The 20888-nt window shown below is 45.6% G+C and overlaps 1 protein-coding gene across 1 annotated transcript in view; it reads right to left on the reverse strand.

The window, feature by feature from the left end:
• Nucleotides 1-266: 266 nt before the first annotated feature.
• GMPS (guanine monophosphate synthase) overlaps nt 267-20888 on the reverse strand; it is a 57663-nt gene continuing 37041 nt past the window's right edge. Inside the window, exons 10-16 of the mRNA XM_069727457.1 lie at nt 14902-15007; nt 14629-14744; nt 13379-13504; nt 11780-11895; nt 11518-11648; nt 10518-10690; nt 267-855 (exon numbers count right to left, since the gene is read on the reverse strand). Coding sequence (XP_069583558.1) covers nt 754-855; nt 10518-10690; nt 11518-11648; nt 11780-11895; nt 13379-13504; nt 14629-14744; nt 14902-15007 — 870 coding nt within the window. The 3' untranslated portion in view covers nt 267-753. The remainder of the gene's footprint in view (nt 856-10517; nt 10691-11517; nt 11649-11779; nt 11896-13378; nt 13505-14628; nt 14745-14901; nt 15008-20888) is intronic.

Raw genomic sequence — 20888 nt, forward strand, 5'->3', positions numbered from 1 at the left:
ACCCTTGACTTTTGAGAAGATTTTCAGGGGTTAAAAAGTCGTATATCCCAAACTCTATATTTTAACTGGAAAAGTTGGGGGTCGTCTTACACGCCGGAAAATATGGTGTATCTTTTCGTTTATATTTCTGTGACATTCACTTATGCACCTACAATTACACAAATTCTTCAGCAAATTTGTTTTCAGTTTTACCCAAATCTTAACTTAATCATCCATTTTCATAGTTGATTTTATAAAATGCTGTCAAAAATTTCCAAACATCAGAGTCCATTTGGCAAAATATTTATTTATAATAAATCTGTTCAAAAGCAGTTGGTCACATCAGTTATTCATTGTACATTATTGGGCTATTACAATGGTATTGGTAAACGTATATAAACGAACTGCTTTTTTTGTACATTTTACAAAAGGAAATTAAAAACAAAGGAAGAAAAAAAAAAATCAAAGAAAAAAAAAAAACAACAGAAACACATGGAAAAAAGAACAGGCGGATTCCGTTAAGACAAAAGGCAAAGCAGGATGAGTCATTTGCACTCAGGCAATTGCTGCCATAATTGTTACCCGTACAAGTCCTCTGCACCATGAATGCAACAAGGCTTTAGTTTAGGTGCAGGCTCTGAAGAACGGAATCAGATGTCATGTACAGCAGCAGCTCCGGTCAACTGAACAACAGTACTGTATGTCAACACTGGGAATGGTTTCTGATAGAATTTCAAGCTGCACACAGTACTTTATACACCAGAATAAAACACATTACTCCCATTCAGTAGTTCCTGGTGGCTTTGATGTCAAATCATACATTACTCGAGAAATTCCTGGGATCTTCTTAATTTCAGTCACCATTTTCAAAACAACCTACAAATAGTAAAGGTGGAAATAAATAAACAGTTTAAAAAAAAAAGTACCGTATATATTTTGGAGACAAGTCTTATATGCCAGTTCATTGCAGATTCTATTCTATTAAAATGGAAAGTTTTGCGAAATTTATTTTTGCATTATTGATTAGAGAATACATTTTAATACGAAATGACATGTACTGGTTTAACATGTATCTGTTTAATATTTTTCTTCTGCCACCGCTGGGGGCTTCCATTTTTATCTGCGGTTTTATAAGTGTCTGAGCACGACACTAACACATACGGCAGCCCATGTGCATGGGAGATTGCAGTAGATGTCTGGCCGTATCTTCTATGCTGTGACCTGGGCACATCCCCTGGGCTGTCCAGTTCTTATGTGTGGAAAGAGTTGTGTGCCATTTAATTGCAATTCAGAGCTTTGCTCTAAATGACAATTTACCCAGTCACCATTAAGACAAAATTCTGCAGCAAGAGGTTACAGGAGTGTGAGAGGAGAGGCGAGTAGTGATGGAGAAGCGACTGCAGGTCAGGCAGCGGCGGTGACAAGAGCTCCGGCGGTGAGCTCTGCTCAGGCAGCCTGGTATTTTACTACCAATACAAGGCTACCAAGCTATTTTCACTGCTGGAAGAAAAAAAAATCATTTCAATTTAAAAAAAAAAAAAAATGATGGGTTAGGGACAGTAAAAATACTGTATTACTTGTTGTCTACTATGGTATTTTTTACTGAAGGGAGTTCGTGTTCGTATCAGAGGAAAAAAATATCACATCCGTGCGTCCATAGTACAGCCATCGAGTGCTGATCACTAACACATCAGTGATCAGCCTGTTTTTTTTTTTTTTAAATGTATTTAGAAGAGAAAAAAAAACTAAGATTACAACTAGTGATTAGTGAGTGGACTCGTTGCTCGGGTTTTCCCGAGCACGCTCAGGTTGTCTCCGAGTATTTGTGACTGCTCAGAGATTTAGTTGTTGTTGACCCAACTGCATGATTTACAGCTGGTAGACAGCCTGAGAACATGTGGGGGTTGCCTGGTTGCTAGGGAATCCCCACATGTAATCAAGCTGTCTAGTAGCCGCAAATCATGCAGCTGCGGCGAGGAAAACTAAATCTCCGAGCACTAACAAATTCTCGGCGGACACCAGAGCGTGCTCGGGAAAACCCGAGCAACGAGTATACTTGCTCATCACTAATTACAACACACAAATAAAAATTTGTTACACACCGCACACGTGAAAAAATGTTGTCCTGCTCATCCCAAATACGGTTTTCAGCGAAGGAGGCATACGTTTCCATGCCTCAAACACTGACAGTGAGAGAGAGGATGCCACCTTCCTTTAATTTTTCATCCTCCTCCTTTAGTGATACCGAACCACGGCCCAGGACAGGAACTGAACCAGCACCCACCTACTACAATACTGACCCCATATGGACTTTACTCCCATGAAGATTATGAGCCACTGATTCCCGATTTTGTGGTGAAAAGGAATCAAACCAGCCTCACAGAAATTGAGTTTCAATCTTTCTCTGAGGATTTAGTAAATCTCATGGTGGCTCAGACAAATTTGTAAAACCCAGCAATTTTTGTCACGGTGTACGTGCCGCAAAGGGACATCTGTGTGGATGAGGCCCCAATCCATTTCAAGGGGAGGCTCAAAGTCCGTCAGTACCTGCCAGGTAAGAGCAAGGTACGGAATTAAGCTCTACAAACTGTGCAAGAGTACCTCAGGGTACATCCACAAATTAAGTGTTTAGGAAGGGAAGGACGCCCGGATTGAACCCCCTGAATGCCCCTCTGTCCTGGGAGTGAGTGGGAAAATTGTGTGAAATTTAGTGCACCCACTGCTGGATCAAGGTTATCACACCTCTATGTAGATAACTTTTATTCCAGCATCCCACTCATCAAGTCCCTCTCTGCCCAAGCTACCACAGCCTGCAGTACTGTCTACAAAAATCAGAGAGGCCTACCTAAGACACTATTTAGGCAGCTGCTCAGAAAGCGTGATAGCAGAGCCCAATGTAGTGACAACATGCTGGTGGTCAAGTACAAGGAAAAGAGGACTGTCCTTTTCTTGACTACCATACATGATGATGGCAGCATCCCCAGAACTATACGAGGTACCTCTACACAGGTCCACAAACCAAACTGTGTACAGGGGTACAACAAGTACATGGGGGGAGTTGATCTCTCTGATCAAGTCTTCCAGCCGTACAGTGCGATGAGAAAAGCCAAGTTGCGGTACAAGAAGCTTGCTGTGCACATCGTACAGATGGCAATGTACAATGGTTTTATGCTATCACAATGTGCAGGTCAGACCGATGTACGTTCAGTTCCAGGAGGTAGTAATCAAGGCCTTAATCTTTGGATACCAGGAAAAAGCGGGCCCCAGTACTTCCGGAACAGACGTTGCTCGTATTGTACCCAGGCCAACATTTCTCTGAGAAGGTCCCTCAAACCACAAAAAAATAAATAAAGAGGTGCCGAGTGTTTTACAAAAGGGGATATGCAAGGACCCCTGCCCAGACAACTGGGCAGGTGTATAAAAGAATGCTTTAGACTGTACGACATATCAATGGACTACTGAATTCAATTCCGACGTACACAAGAAAACTGATTTATGCCAATCTGAGGTACACTATACAACTTACGTATGCCCACCTGATGCACTCTAGACAATTTACATATGCCACTACATTATACAATTCACACACCAGATCAACTCCAAAATAGGGCCACCTGTAGGGGATTCCACTGTTTACGCATATCAGGGTCTCTTCAAACGCGAGATGATGCCCACAGACCATTACATCAAAGTCTGCATTCCAAAACGTCACTCCTTTCTCTTATGAGCCTTCCTGTAAGCCCACACAGTGGTTTTCCTCCACATATGGGGTATTGGCATACTCCGGAGAAATTGCACAACAGATTTTAGGATCCATTTTCTACAATCATAAAGCAACTACTGTCTCCTTCACCATTATCCTGTAGACTAAGTCCGCCAGGACAGGGCCATCTCCGCTCTGTACCAGTCTGGCATTGCTAATTTGCTCACCGTAATTTAGGTTTGTATTTTTTATGTAACAATGCTTCATGTACAGCAACAAGGAATCAATGGGGCTATAAAAATAATTTCAGCTGGTCATTTTGTGCAGCGGATTTTTTTTACGTTTCATGTAGATGAGATTTCGTAAGATGTAGCAAATTTTCCAGATGGAAAATTCACTGCACAACCGCCTCGTGTACTCACCCTTTGAATGCTGCAAACTACAGGTCATTCATGGCCAATATTGAATTATTTGGTAGCTGCCTAAGTTTTTTGAAATGCACTGCCCCAGGCGATCCCACCAATACCTAGCTCATGCTTTTAAGTGGGCTTTAAAAACCTCTCTAGACAGGTCTATCACCTCACTTCACTAACGTAACTCTGTCCTATTCCCCCTTTCTAAATTTTTCTCAGAATCTGGTTCCTCCTATTCATCTGTCTCCACATCCTCCATGCACCCTATAGCAATTAGTAACTGCACTTAGATACTGGCCAAAAATCTTACTCTGTCGTCTCATTGGGGGACACAGGACCATGGGTGTTATGCTGCTGTCCACTAGGAGGCAACACTATGCATAATATGAAAAAGATTAACTGTGGCTCATCCTCTGCAGTTTACACCCCTGGACGGCGTCAGCCTTCTCCAGTTTTTGCTTAGTGTCGCATAGGAGGCCCACCTAAATTTTTTTTTACTCCATTTTTTCCGACGGGATTACAGATGAAGAAAAGTGGGTCTCCTGCGAGACTCCCGGCATGGCTCCTTCCTCGGCCCCCTATTACGGGGTGCCCGGTTGAAGTCGAGATGGCTATTCACCATGTCGCTCCTTCCCCAGTCCCTCGGGTGCTGGTTCTAAGTCGAGCCCCCCCTCCTTCCCCAATTCCTTTTGGTTTCTGTGTTGAGGTCGAGGCGAGGATAAAGCCCCCTGATGGTGACAGCAGCACCCTCCCTAATCCCCCTCTGGGGGCATTAGGTTGAGACGCCTCAGGTAGGGCCTGTACAGGCAGCACTCTGCAGCTCCCAGCAGCATGGGCCAACACACTGCGGCTGCATCCAGGGACCCCAGCTGCGGGATCCTGTCGGGGCCGGGGGGAATGCAGGCAGGCATGGCACATCTGAGACACAGGGCTCCCTGCTCCCCTGTCTCTGCGGCAGCACCAGCTCTATAGTGCCTCAGGGAGACCCCTCACAAGGCCCCCCCTTCCGCTTATAGCCCCACCGCTGTACTGCCTTTAAATCCGGGGAGTCCGGTTCAGATCCGACCCCCTCCCGGACTTCCGTGCCGGCCTGGAGCCTTTCTGGGGGCAAACTGGTGGGGTAAGATCACTTCTGGGTTTTTTACTCGGCTGTGAATCCATATTCCCTATAAGGCTCCCCTATAGGTTCCTCTGCATAGCCACCCCTGTAGGGTCCTCTGCATAGCCAGCCCTTCTGCACTCTGTGCACTATGCCGGGCTCAAGGTCCAAGAGAACCAGGCAGGACTGCTATTATGCATTCTGCACAGCCTGCAGGACCTCTCTCCCCAGTGGGAGCACGTACCCGCACTGCCAGGACTGTATCCAGACTACTGTGTCAGGGCCCCAAGAAGCCCCTGCCCATGCTTCGGTGTCTAATGTCACGCCGGAATGGGTCACTCAGATGTCGCAATCTATGATGCAGCCTATAGATAACCTCCACATTGCTTCAGGCTCTGCAAAGTCATGCCTCGGCTATGACTGCTACCCAGCAAAGGGAGAGCTTGACTCAGGGACAGGACGACCTTGGCACATCCACGTCTAGGTCAGGACGCAAGCGGACCCATAGGTCAAGTCCATCTGCGTCATCCCATAGCACACGGTCATCCCCTTCTAGGGAGAGACACCGTAGTTCCAGGTCATCTAGACCGTCCCCTTCCAGGGGCAGACAATGCAGATCTCCGCAATCCCCGACCAAAGAAGGCCTCCGCCCCAGCTCAGCCAGCAGGGGACGAGTCAGTGAAACACCGGATTCGAAAGGCATCTGTGACTCCGACTCAGACAAGGAAACGGAGGGGTCCCCGATCCCAATCCCCCCTAGCTATTCAGCGCTAGTTGAGGACAATCTCTTCTATCCATTGGATGCTGGACCTTTCTGATCCACCACCAGAGGCCCCAGAACACAAGATTTCCTTTGAAGGAGCTCTGAAGCCGCCTAAGGTTTTCTCTAACCACCCAGAGTTTAAGGCGATCCTTAAAGCAGCTCTCTCAGCCTGAGAAAAAATTCGCTATTCGCAAATATCTGGAGGCAAGGTACCCCTTCCCACAGAAGGACACCAAGGAATGGACAGATCCACCCGAAGTGGATCCTCCAGTCTCTAGGCTAGCAGCACAGTCCCTCCTTTCACTGCCAGATAGCACAACCCTCAGGGACGCAGCAGACCGGCAGGTAGAACGCATGGCCCGTTCAATTTTCGAGGCTGCATGGGCATCCCTGGCTCCCGCGTTCGCTTCAGTTTGGGCTGCAAAGGCCATCCTGGCTTGGGCCCAAAATTTACAAGCTGGCCTCCAAGCATCCGCTCCTGAGCTGTCGGACCAAGCGGTTCAAATAGCAGTTGTGGCAGATTACACGCTACATGCAGCTCTGGATTAAGCAAGGGGTGTAGCGGGGATAGCATCAAAAGCCATTACAATTCGGCGTATCTGCTGGCTGTAGGAATGGAAAGCGGACGCAGCCTCAAAGTAGTCCCTCACGCACCACCCCTACCTCAGCGGGCGACTTTTCGGTGAACAGTTGGCCACTATGATATCCAACGCCACTGGGGGTAAGAGTACCTCTCTTCCCAAACTGAAACCTAAACGCACTTACAAGAAGCATAACCAAACTCGATTCAGATCCTTTCGGAACTCCTCGGGCTGGTCCGTCTCGCATCCAGCACAAAATCGTAACGGTTTCCCACGCAGGGACAACTCACGTTCGACGCAAAGGTCGGACAAGACCTGGCAGTCAAAAGCAGGCCAGTCTAAGCCCAGAGAAGGAAAATCTCAGACTTTCTCCTCATCATGACTCACGGACTCCAGAAAACACCACACCCGTAGGCGGCCGACTTTTGCTCTTTCATGAAGTCTGGCTGCCCATTACAGAAGACAGGTGGGTCAGGGAACTAGTGTCTTCCGGATACAAGATAGAGGTCACCTCCAATCCACCGGACCGATTCTTCCTCTCTGTCCCCCCAAAGCCACCAGCCAAGGCTCGTGCCTTCCACCAAGCGGTCTCCTCGCTTTTTCAAGCAGGAGTCATAGTACCGGTCCCCATGGCCGAGCGCTTCCGAGGGTCCTACTCCAATCTATTCGTAGTTCCCAAGAAAGGAGGTAGAGTACAGTCCATACTGGACCTAAAACAGCTCAACAAATATGTACGGGTCCATCACTTCCGCATGGAGTCCCTTCAGTCCATCATTGTGTCCATGGAGAAGGGAGAATATCTCGCCTCCATAGACATACAAGATGCATACCTGCATACCTATTGCACTCGCCCATCAGAGATTTCTCAGGTTCGCAATCGACCAGGACCACTACCAGTTCGTGGCTCTCCCGTTCGAACTTGCCACGGCTCCGAGTGTTTACCAAAGTCATGGCAGCCACCATGGACGTTCTGCTCTCCAGAGGCATTGTAGTCGTTCCATATCTGGACGATCTACTCATCAAGGCTCCCACCTTCAAGGACTGCGAGCTCAGCGTCTCAATCACAATCGACACTGGGCTGGTTAGTCAACCTAAAAAAGTCATCACCAACCCCGAGTCAGTCTCTGACCTTCCTGGGAATGCTATTCAACACCTCCAGGGGTCTAGTGCTCCTTTCCAAAGACAAGGCACTGGCTCTCCGCCTAGGAGTTCGCACCCTCCTTTGCAAACCCCCTCGATCTCTCTGGTTTGACATGAGAGTCCTCGGCAGGATGGGGGCGGCAATAGGAGCGGTCCCATTTGCCCAGTATCACCTCAGGCCTCTCCAACTAGCCATCCTCAAGTCCAAGGACAAGAACCCTTTCTCTCTCGACAGGGAGTTCCGGCTAGCGTCGATATCCAGGAGGTCCCTGCACTGGTAGCTCAAGCCAAGGGGAAATCCTTTCTCACAGGTCAATGGAAGGTTCCGACCACCGATGCTAGTCTGACGGGTTGGGGTGCGGTGCACCTACACCACAAGGCAAGTGGTCCCCAGTGGAAGCGACCATGCCCATCAACATCCTGGAAATTCGTGCCATCCTCCTGGCATTGAGGGCCTTCCAACACTAACTGGCAGCTTCACATCAGAATACAGTCGGACAATGCCACGGCTGTGGCATATGTGAATCACCAAGGAAGGCCCACAGTACCCAGGCGATGCGAGAAGTGTCACACATCCTCCACTGGGCAGAGGACACAGGGTCGGTTCTCTCGGCGATAAACATTCCGGGTGTGGACAACTGGGAAGCAGACTTCCTCAGCCGACAAGGAATAGACTCGGGAGAGTGGTCTCTCCATCCCGAAATCTCTCACCAGATCTGCCATCGCTGGGGGACCCCGGATGTGGACCGAATGGCATCCCACTTCAATGTCAAGGTCCCCAACTTCATGGCCAGAACTCACGATCCGCAGTCGCTCGGAGCAGACGCTCTGGTTCAGGACTGGACCCAGTGCCAGCTTCTGTACATTTTTCCACCTCTCCCAGATATGCAGAGTGGTGAGGAAGATCAAGCAAGAGAGAGTTCGAACCATGCTAATCGCACCGGACTGGCCCAGACGTACATGGTACGCCGACATTGTACAACTTACAGCAGACACCCACTGGTGTCTCTCCGACCGCCCCGATCTTCTATCACAAGGCCCGTTCTACCACCAGAACTCAGGGGCCCTCAATTTGACGGCGTGGCCCTTGAAACCTGGGTTCTAATCCAGGCAGGGCTTTCGCAGGACGTCAGTAGGACCATGATCAGGGCACGGAAGCCAGCCTCTGCCAAGATTTATTACCGTACCTGGAAAGCTTTCTTTACCTGGTGCGAATCTCATGGCCGGACCCCATTCCCTTCCCAAACTACTTGGTTTTATCCAATCGGGTCTGGAGACCAGGCTGTACCTGGTCTCACTTAAGAGCCAGGTGTCAGCCCACTCAGTGCTTTTCAAAGGCACATTGCTACCAAGCCGCAAGTAAGGAAATTTCTTCAGGGGGTTTCCCGATTGGTTCCCTACAGACGACCACTAGAAACGTGGGACCTTAACCTGGTCCTGACAGCACTGCAGGAACCACCCTTCTAACCCCTTAAGGAGGTCCCGCTCCGCCTTCTATCCCAGAAGGTGGTTTTTCCTGGTGGCAATCACCTCGCTACGCAGGGTGTCTGAACTGACAGCACTCTCCTGCAGACGGCCCTTTCTGGCTTTTCACCAGGACAAGGTAGCCCTCCATACGGTCCCATCCTTCCTTCCAAAGGTTGTGTCCAACTTCCACCTCAATGAGGAAATTTCTCTGCCTTCCCTTTGTCCGGTCCCAGTTCATAGAGTGGAGAGGGCTCTGCATATGCTTGACCTTGTCAGGGCATTGCGTATATAAGTGTCTAGGACTGCGTCCTTCCGGAAGTCCGATTCTCTTTTTCTTCTTCCGGAAGGCGGCCGCAAGGGTCTGCCAGCTTCCAAAGCTACCCTTGTCAGGTGGATCAAATCCACCATACAAGAGGCCTACCGCTTTAAGAATTCTCCTCTTCCAGACGGTATTACGGCACACTACACGGGCGGTAGGGGCCTCCTGGGCCATTCGGCACCAGGCTTTGGAACAACAAGTGTGTAAGGCGGCCACTTGGACTAGCCTACACGCGTTTACTTAACACTACAGAGTTCATACCGAGTCCTCAGCGGACACGAGCCTGGGTAGATGTGTTCAGCAGGAGGTGGTGCCCCAAGTGTAGGGGCCTTTCTACACAATATTCGTCCATTGCTTCCAACCCAGGGACTGCTTTGGGACGTCCCATGGTCCTGTCCCCCTCAATAAGGCGAAAGAGTAAAAGATTTTTGTGTACTCACCGTAAAATCTTTTTCTCTTAGCCTCTAATTGGGGGACACAGCTCCCACCCTGTTGCCCTTTCCGGGCCGTTGTTACTGTTGAGTTCTCATATAGTTTTCTTGAGCTCGTACATAGTTGCCTTCTTATAGGCATGGTTATGTTATTCATGTTATGTTCCTCCTAATGCTTTTGCACAAAACTGGAGAAGGCTGACACCGTCCAGGGTTGTATGCAGAGATGGAGCCACGGTTAATCTTTTTCAGATTATGCAGAGTGTCGCCTCCTAGTGGTCAGCAGCATAACACCCATGGTCCTGTGTCCCCCAATAAGAGGCTAAGAGAAAGATTTTATGGTGAGTACACAAAAATCTCCTTTTTTACTATAACTGTTCACATTTTACGCCAAGTAAACTGTAAAATTACTCAGGTTATTACAGTTGTGTATACAAAAATTGTGTAGGTTTTTCGCTATATATGTACCAATATGTATTTGACAAGGAACAAAAAAAATTGGTATCATTGTGGGAGGTGAAATGAAAGACTGTGTGGCCTGGGCTTCATTTATTACAAATCTCCGGATAAAAAGAAAGATTATGTAAGAAAAACATGTAAATAGAAAAAAAAAAAATAATACCTCTTCTGGAATCTCATTGCCAGGAGTAGCAGCAATGCCAGTCATAAAATCGCTGGTGATAAAAGTGCGGATAACCACAGACCTCTGACATGACGGCTGTTTTTGCAGAGGATCTCGATCAAAATGTAATGGTGTCAAAATAACCGGCATCTGGCTTATCTTGCTGGCATAACCTGTGCAAATAAAGAGAAATAAACCACGGGTACAGGACTGTATGGAAAACTATACTATATGGTACTATACCTAGTGGAGACGTAGCGAAATTAGACACAGTCAGGTTTGTATAGCAGGTTTGTATTTTACATAAAAAAACAAAACAAAAAGCACAATTCTATTAAAAATAAAAAACTAAAATACCTACCTTGATATTAACGAACTATCCTAATAAACAGGTCAATATCGGTTTGGTGGCAGTCCGACACCCCCACTGATCTGCTGTTATTAGCACCGGGGAAAGCTAGATGTAAAGACTGGATGGTCTGGTATAGCAGAGCCGTCAAGTACTACAAGTCCTAGTCCTGCCACCACTAGAGCTGACAATACTGGGGTATCACATCCGCACCAATCAGATATTGATGACCTATGCTAGGATAGGTCATCAATATCATTTGCCCGGAAAACCGCTTTAAAGGGTTAAACAAAAATATATATAAAATATCTTGTCAATTAAGAAAAAAGCAGTGTGCAAGAAAAAAACAAACAAACAAAAAAAATGTGAGCATACCCAACATGAAATTTGATGAGGTGCAAAATAATTCCGTAAAGTAAATGCTAATAGTTACTTGGTGTAATATGAGGTCTTCCCTAAAGTTTCCCTCTAGCATATCCTAACACACTATATATTGGTTTAACTTTTAGTAACTTTAAAAAGAAATAAAAAAAATGATAATACCCCTCACTGGAAACTGCATACAGTCCCTTACATATACCAAATGTGGAGGACAAATAGTGCATGCACCTAACCCAAGGAAAGTTTTCTACAACTCCGCACAATCCTTACCAGATTCTCTTAAGATATTATGTGCCTCAAAGTCAGCTTGCCGCAATGTGCTGAGCACTCCTGTTGTTAAAAAGGTAGGAGTGACATCAGTGGGGGGCTCTTTCACCGGTGGTCCAAACACATATACAACTCTGCAAACGAAGATGTACAGAGCAGGTTAATCGAACCCCAAATAATCAGAAGGCAAAATATTGGGCATTTGAGGACACTGGAATACCACACAGTATGGTGCCCGCACAGACTAGACGAGTAGGTGACTTACCTGTTAATGTTGTGGCACATGCGAGGAATTAGTCTGGATAAGTACATGAGAGACTCCCAGTGCGGGGCGTCTTTACTGGAGATACCACAAACGTAGCTGTAAGAGCGACAGTCGCCCTACAAGAAAACAAGAACCTGTCTAATCACCTTGGTACCGCCAAACACAGAAAAAGAATTCCATATTTTTTTTATTTTTTTTGCCTGTGGAAATCAGATAGCTTTCAAAATGATTGGTTGTTAGGGGGCTGACAATTTTTGTTGACACATTGTTGAGGTACGCAAGAACAGTTCTCATGTTCAGCCAGAATAAGTTAAGTAGAAAAAGTTTAGTAGAAAAACGTAAGCGTTTAATTTACGGGGGTCTTTTTTAAAATAGATTGACTCTTTGTTTTCAAAATACATCTTTATTTTATTTTCTGCACAAGATTATATGAAGCATCTACCAAAAAGGTATTACAGTAACTGAATGGCCCCCAGTAAATATTTGGAAGAGGTCTCACTGGAATGCTCTGTGAGCATGCTCTGTAAGCTGTGCACAGGTCACTGCGCAGGGAGCAGGTGAGTTGTGACCATCACCTGTGGTGAATGGTGCGATCCAGTGTGTAAACGTGTGCCAAAGCTTTGCACTTTAAATGTACATGGTTCCCCGTGCAGCACAATATCCTTATTCTACAATCAACCCTCTTATCTACCATTGAAACGGTTGTAGGAGATGTTTTTCTTGAAGAATTGGGCATCTCTTGGAGATATTCATTATAGTCACATAATATACTATATTTTTCTTTAAAGGGGTTGTCCAGTCTAAAACGACAAGTCTGAAGTCACTATGTGATTGCAGACTTGTGAATCCTTACAGCACACGCACTGTGCTCTAAGGATTTGCTGGTGTCAGACCCGGGGACGGAGGACACAGGACCACAAGTATGCAATATGCACACTCCTAGCCAGAATCAGACTGGATATTTGCCGATGCGGTCAATGCAAGCGTACTGTGAGAAGCCAGAAACGGTTGTTATCAGATTCTGTCAAGGAGCATGCACAAAGCATAGTTGTGGTCACATGACCGCCGTTCTCAGCGTCGACACTAATGAATCCTCAAGTACATGTGCTAGAGGAAATACCCTTTAAGTGTTACAGAGAAAAAAAAAGCAAACAAAAAAAACAAGTCTGCTTGTTTTTTTCACGACAGTAACTTCACGGTATAATGTCTTAGCTTGAATTTTTCACAAAGTATGAACAAGAATCCATAATTATGGCCAAGTAAAAAGCTGAACACAGTTAGTGGGCAATTGTATCCATGAAATGGCGCTCTTTTTGGCACTCCAATGAGCCATAGTGAACAAGCTACATGTTGCAGTGAGCATATGTGAGGACCCCATTTCTCAGTTATTTCCCCTGGTCAGTAAGATGGAACATCACGTCGCTGCTTTATCCATGTTACGTAGGCCGCTTTTATGTTATTTATACTTTAACTCAATATTTTTTTCTTCAAAATACTAGGAAAAATTTTAAAATGGTAATCTTAACTGAGCACACAAACAAAATAACCTTTTATATCCAACAGAAATACCAGAGTAACTGCACAAATACAAGTCCTGACCTGCACTCCAACAGTTTTGATAGGTAACAAGAAGGCATTCAGTGAATGTAGACTAGTGATGTGCATCAGTTTCTCCTGGTCCTCTTCTGTTGTACAAGCTTTGACTCTTTGAAGGAGTGTGTGAGGCTGCAGGGGTTAATAAAATAGATAAGAAACACATCATTACAGTATCAAAGCGGTGCAATGTGCAGGCCGCTCAGGAGCATTTTCATACATACTATATAAAGGACATGATTAATATATCTATAATGTTGAATATATACAACCATATGTGTGTGTATGTATATATACAGCATCATGGATTATACATGTATATACACAGACATATATCTCTATTAGTGATGAGTGCACGTGCTGGGATAAGGTATTATCCGAACATGATCGGGTGCTAACCATGTATTTTCCGAGCACGCCGCATGTTTTGTGGCTGTTCGACACCCAGGACACATGAATGGATTGCTTAACAAATAGGCTATCCCTGCATGTGTTCTGGTTGTTGAACAGCCGCGAGACTTGCAGCCGCTGGGACTCGAACATATTATTCAAGCACGCTGAAGACACTGTTAGCACCAGGGCATGCTCAAATAACACCTTATCCGAGCACGCTCGCTCATTACTAATCTTCATTTATATAAAAAACTACCAACACATATATTCTCACTGCCTGTCATGACGTATTATATCTATCTATATCAACGTTTCCCACACGTCATGTTTTCATGATTTCCTTAGTACTGCACAGATGATGGCATTATTAAGGTATCAGACATTGCCACGTTCTCTCACCTGTGCAATACCAGGGATAACCCCAAAACATGATGTGATGAAGGCCGTGAGGACAGGGTTTGGGACCTACACACACACTAATTAAAACGTGTTTTCTGGGAAAGATGTGCTAGGACGCAACTCTTAGATACCTGGGGATCAGACCATCAAGTGAGCCACAAATTCTAGTAGTGTAATGTTCTTGAACGAGCTGACCAACAATTCCAGGCACAGTTGCCCCTATGGACAAGTCACCACGTCTGAGTACACATGGCAGGTGCAGAATTTTTTGTTCCGATGGTCATGGGCTCTGACCACCTCCGATTACTCATTGATCATTTACTAGGCCGTTACTGTGGGTTGTTTTTCTGTTTTTATAGAAATCACCCCTTAAAGTTTTACTGCTGGTCTATAATTTTAATACACTGCAAACAGGTGAACAAATACCTGATTAACCACAAGATTAACAGAATTAGCACACATACCTTTTTAACACTTGCTGAATAATCTGCAACTATTTTTAATATGTTGTTTGTTTCAGCAAAGTCTTTGCAGACATAAGGCTCTTCGGCACATATAACACGAATTGCTAATCCGGGACCTAAAAGGAAAATAATACTTTAAATTAAATGAAAAATTGATTAGACGCATTTTACTCCAGAGCAACATTCATCAACCGCTCATCAAGACTGGCGCGCACAACACCAACGATACAGTCTCCTCCACTGCAGGTTTCTTTATTGCTTTTGCTTGCGTACCTGGGAAGGGATGTCTGCTCACGAGTTCCTCAGGAAGCTCAAGTTCTCTTCCCAATATACGAACTTCATCCTTGTGAAAATCTTTTAATGGCTCTATGACTTTTCCCTAAAGAAAAGGTAACAGTAGTAATCTTATTAATGTGGAGCACAGAAGTTGCTGAAAGGAAAATATTTTCTGTCTGCCATAAATTCTCCTACAAAATTACTGCATAAAATTTCTGAGATCCAACGACACCAGTCAGTCTGAATAAAAGTTAAATTTTACTTCAAGAGGTCAAATTTTTCCCCATTCGCCCCTATAAAAATTAAATATTTGGGGCCAACACAACATTTTAGCAGTGAAAAGAATTATTCTTCATTCACCACCCAATGAAATAAAATTCTGTGAGGCACATGTGGCGTCAATATGCTCATTGCACGCCTAGATGAATTCATTGAGAGGTGTAGTTTGTAAAATGAGGTGACTTATGGGGGGGTTCTGTTGTCCTGGCACCTCAGGGGCTCTGCCAATGTGACATGGCACCCTAAAAACCATTCCAGCAAAATCTGAACTCCAATATGGCGCCTGTTCCCTTTTGAGCTTTGCAGTGTGCCTCAAAAGTAGTATTCCCCTACATATGGGATACTGGCGCACTCAGGAGAAACTGCACAAAAAATATTGTAAGGTATTTTCTCCAGATAACCTTGTGATATTTGTGAAAATATAAAAAATTTGGGGCTAAAAACATTTTTGTGGGAAAGATATATATTTTTATTTTCACAATTCTACCTTATAAACTTCTGTGAAGCACCTGTTCTTACCACCCATCTACATACATTCCTTGAGGGGTCTAGTTTCCAAAATGGGTTCACTTTTGGGGCGAGTTTCCACTGTTGAGGGACATATGGGGCATTCCAAACGCGAAATGGCTGCTAATTATACTGGCCAATTTTGCACTCCAAAAGTTAAATGGCCCTCCTTTCCTTCCAGCCCTGCTGTGCGCCAAAACAGTAATTTTCCTCCACATATTGGGTATCGCATACTGAGGAGAAAATGTATCCTAACATTTGTTGTGCAATTTCTCCTGTTTTTGGGGGGAAAAAAAAAAAAAAGTAAAAATCTTAATTTTTCCTTCCACAGTGCATTTTCCTTCAGGTGCATCAGTGAAGCACCTGAAGGGTTAAGAACCGTCTTGAATGTGGTTTTGAAAAGTGCAGTTTTTAGAATGGTGTCACTTTTGGGAACTTTCTGTCATATAGTGACTCAAAGTCACTTCAAATGTGATATGGTCTCTAAAAAAGGTTTTGTTTTGTTGTAAAAATGAGAAAATGCCCATCAACATCTAACTCTTATAACTTCGTAACAAATGTAAAAAAAAATTATGTTTCAAAAATTGAGCTGAAGTAAAGTAGATATGTGGAAAATGCTTCTAATTAACTATTTTGTGTGACATATCTCTTATGTCCTTAAATTGGAGAGTTAACAGTTTTAAAATGTTGAAATCGTCAAAATTTTTGCTAAATTTCCGATATTTTCACAAAAATAAGCAAGTCACATTGAAGAAATTTTAAGGCTATCGTCAAGTATGAGAAAATCTCAGAATCAGTGGGATACGTTAAAGCGCTCCAGAGTTATTACCTCAAAGTGACACCGGTCTGATTTAAAAACCGAGGCCTGGTCATTAACCTACAAAGTTTTTTTTTTTTTTATAAATCACACTACGTATAATAAAAAAAAGTCAGTTCTATCAAAATGTAAAATTAAACACAAATCGTAAACATTGTAACGAGAATAAAAATCCATACACCAGAATTGTGGTTTTCTGGTTTACACACACAAAAAATAGGGATTTTTGTGTACTCACCGTAAAATCCTTTTCTCCTAGCCAATCATTGGGGGACACAGACCGTGGGTGTATGCTGCTGCCACTAGGAGGCTGACACTAAGTGATACAAAGAAAGTTAGCTCCTCCTCTGCAGTATACACCCTCCTGCTGGCTCTCAGCTAACCAGTTCGGTGGAAAAGCAGGAGATCAGTAACATCATATGGGCATATAGCATGTCACATTATATATATAGGAGAGTATAGCATGTCAAATTATAAAACAAGCACAAGCTAATAATAGGGTGGGAGCTGTGTCCCCCAATGATTGGCTAGGAGAAAAAGGATTTTATGGTGAGTACACAAAAATCCCTATTTCTCCTTCGCCTCACTGGGGGACACAGACCGTGGGACGTCCCAAAGCAGTCAGTGGGTGGGGGAAACAACAGATCAGGCCCTGTGTAACCGCTACTTACAAGTGCAACACTGCGGTCTGTAGAGTCCGCCTGCCCAGACTCACATCTGTGAAAGTCTTGGATTTATATTGCTTCAAGAATGCATGCGGACTGGACGAACCCGCAAGCTTGCCGTCATGCTGTGCCGACGCCTGTTGCCTAGAATCCAAGAAACCTCGATAGACAGGGAGATAGGCTGATATCTAACACGGAAGGATTTCTGGATGGTGTAACAAATCCACCAAGCTAACATGGCCGATGAAACGGCTAAACCCTTCCTGTAACTGTCAGGAAGCAGTCCTCTTACAGTGAGGTAGCCCAAATAAAATGTCCAACCTTCGGAAGGACGCTGTTCTTCGAGACGTACCTACTCAGAGCACTCACCATGTCCAGAATATGGGGAACCCATTCCGTTATGTGGTCTGGTGCCGAAAGAGATGAGGGAAGAACGATGCCCTAACTGTGGGAATACAATACCACCTTGGTAACAAGGGATGGGGATTGTCTTTAGACAACCTTGCCTTGATGGTAATAAGGGAAAAAAAGGTCTGAAGGACAGAGCGGCTAGCTCTGAAGACTCGTCAGGATGAGGAGATCGCAGATAAAAAAAAAAAGGGGCGACCTTCCCTGATAGTAAAGTCTGTTCGGATCAAAAGGAGTCTACTGTTAAGGTACCGTCACATTAAGCGACGCTGCAGCGATATAGACAACGAGCCGATCGCTGCAGCGTCGCTGTTTAGGTCACTAGGAGACGTCAGACACCGGCAACAGCAGAACGATGCAGGAGCGATCCAGTGACGTACTTATCGTTCTCGCTGGTTGTTCGCTCCATGAAGAAACATTGCAGGCATCGTTGCTTTTGCTGTCAAACATGACAAATCACGCCGACTTGATGACCAAATAAAGTTCCGGACTTTCAGCTACGACCAGCGATGTCACAGCGGGATCCTGATCGCTGCTGCGTGTCAAAACACAACGAGATCGCTATCCAGGACGCTGCAACATCACGGATCGCTGTCGTTCCTCGTTGGCAAGTTGCTTAATGTGACGGTACCTTAAGACTCCCAGGATCATTAAGGTCCCAAAGATTTAACTGTATGCGATAGGGAAGAACCACATGTGAAAACTCCCTGCGAGAAAGTCCATATTTGCAGTTTTGTTGCAATAAGATGGAAAAATACTAGTTCAGCAAACGAGAAAAAACCTGACATGGTCAGTGCGGATATCCCAAGATCACTGGGGCCCTTCCTGCTTCCGAAAAGATCTCGGAAGTAGTGGAAGAGGGGTGAAGGAAACTGGTACCATGGAAGAACCAGAGCATGCACTGCGATGGCTTTTGGACCTGGAGGCCGAACCATGAACCTAGAGTACATTGGCGGTCAGTCTGGATGCCATCCGACCTACATCTGGAGTGCTCCAGAGAAGACGGATATGATGGAAGACTTCCGGGTGAAGTTCCCAGTCACATGAGGCGTCCGCCGCCCAGAATTCTACACCTGAGATGTGTAGTGCCGAGATCACCAAATGATAGATCGTGGCCCAACAGAGAACGTGAGGTACCTCGGCCATTACGCCTGACCGTGGGTATCTGCTAGATGATTGACGTATGGCACAGACGTGTGATTGTCCGATTAAATTGGGTGGGGTGACCCGCCAGAAGGCAGTGGATCTGCTGTAGAACTAGCTGTACTGTTTGGATCCCCAGAACAATGATCAGGAGGAGAGGACTCGCATCGGTAATCACTAATAACCGGGAGGAAGGATCTTCTCTGGATAAGGAAGGAGCTCAGAGACTACCCTCCGAAAGCCTGATTGACCTGCAGAAAACGAGAGAAGCGAAGGAAACCACTTCCATTGTCATCACCAATTTTCCTCAGAACACTCCTAGCAAATCGAATGGAATGAGGGGATGAGTGAACAAGTGCGCGAGCTCCCTGTTAAAAGGGCCACGGCCTTGTCTCAAGAGTGAATCACCAAACTTCTGGAAGATTCCAGGATCATCCTCAAAAAGGGGGACCTTGTCAAGCTTGGTAGAAGTTTGAGGTTCAGGGTCGATCTTACTTTTCGGTCCCCATTATGGAACCAAGATCCCGTAGATCTAGACCGTCCTGGACAACTGATCCACTGCTAGTTGAGTCTATAGGAAATCAACATAGATAAGGTCTCTGACCAAGAGACCATTGCTCTATCAACACATGTGGCGGCCAAGGAAGGGTAGAGCACTGAACTGGAGGCCGCAAGACGGAACGAACTAGATTTGCTATCTGACAGTCTGTTGTATTTTTAATTGATGACCCATCATGTAGGGATACTGGTACGTATACCACTGGAGATTCTACCCGGTTAATATGCCAAGTGGCAGAATGCGCGGCTGCATGCAGAAGGTTAGGAAAAACCGTCTCTTACTAATCGCCGCTCTCTTTTGACGGTGCGGAGATAAAATGATGAACCCTCGATCCACCATCCTCTTAACAGGGAAGTGGAGAGGGATTGTCCGCCTTCTTGCATCATGTGCTAAATAGTGGAGATGCAGAGGGTGTGTTTGAATGCCAAAAAGGGGGGCCTCTGTACACCCACAGAGTTAAGGTACCTGGATGGACAGGGCTGGTTGTCCGGCGTTAGGCCTGGCTGTAGACGAGGATACATGGAGGCGACACTCCATGTGCTCGTCTATTGCTGGTGTGGGGAGATCTGTGTCCTTTAAAAGGACCAGTCGCCCTTAAAAAAAAAAAAAAATCAGACCAGGCATGGCATCTCACGTCTTAGGTGGGAATACGTGGAGGGAACACCCCGCATGTTTGCATATTGGCGGAAAAAGGATACGGTGCTTGCAGAGGTTTCTGTCCAGTGGATCGCTTATCAGGACGCTCCCTCTCCGGGTGAATGGCAAATGCTCTGCGAGGGAGTTTAGTTTCCTCATGAGGGGCGCTGCGTGATCTAGAGTAGAAACGAAGTCCTTGTCAATCTACAGAGATTGGTTGATGGTATAAATAGGCGAATCCATCCTTTTCTGAAGTTCTGGTGAGTCCAGAACCAAGGCAATATCCGATCCATATTCAGAGACTTGTTCTCAGCAAATCATTGGTGAGGGATCAGGAAATGAAACTTCCGTTTTCTGTGTACGTTTCTAGAAAACTTACGGCTCCTGCTAGCCGACGGCTCACTTGAAGGAAAGCGACATCTATATTGGTCCTGCGAGCACTCCGAGCCACAGAGGGTTCACGGACGGACTCAATCTCTTGTCAGAGAATCCATGGGTTGCAGCAGTGACGAAACCCACTCAGGGAACTAGGTACTCTGGGATAAGCTAGGATTGGCGGCGGAAGGCTCCTGAGCTCATTTACGGTGACCGGCTTCGGACTGGCCATATGCCCTTAAGACCAGGGAATGCTGGTCATGTGCCCTTAAAGGGAACCTGTCACCTGAATTTGGCGGGACAGGTTTGCGGTCATATGGGTGGGGATTTCAGGTGTTTGATTCACCCTTTCCTTACCCGCTGGCTGCATGCTGGCCGCAATATTGAATTGAAGTTCATTCTATGTCCTCCGTAGTAAACGCCTGTTTAGTAAATCTTGCCTTGCGTAGGGATGTATTACGGAGGACACAGCATGAACTTCAACCCAATATTGCAGCCAGCATGCAGCCAGCGGGTAAGGAAAGGGTGAATCAAACACCCGAAAACCCCACCTATATGACCGCAAACCTGTCCCGCCAAATTCAGGTGACAGGTT

Source organism: Ranitomeya imitator, chromosome 5 (genome assembly GCF_032444005.1).
Source record: "Ranitomeya imitator isolate aRanImi1 chromosome 5, aRanImi1.pri, whole genome shotgun sequence".
NCBI classification, from domain to species: Eukaryota; Metazoa; Chordata; class Amphibia; order Anura; family Dendrobatidae; genus Ranitomeya; species Ranitomeya imitator.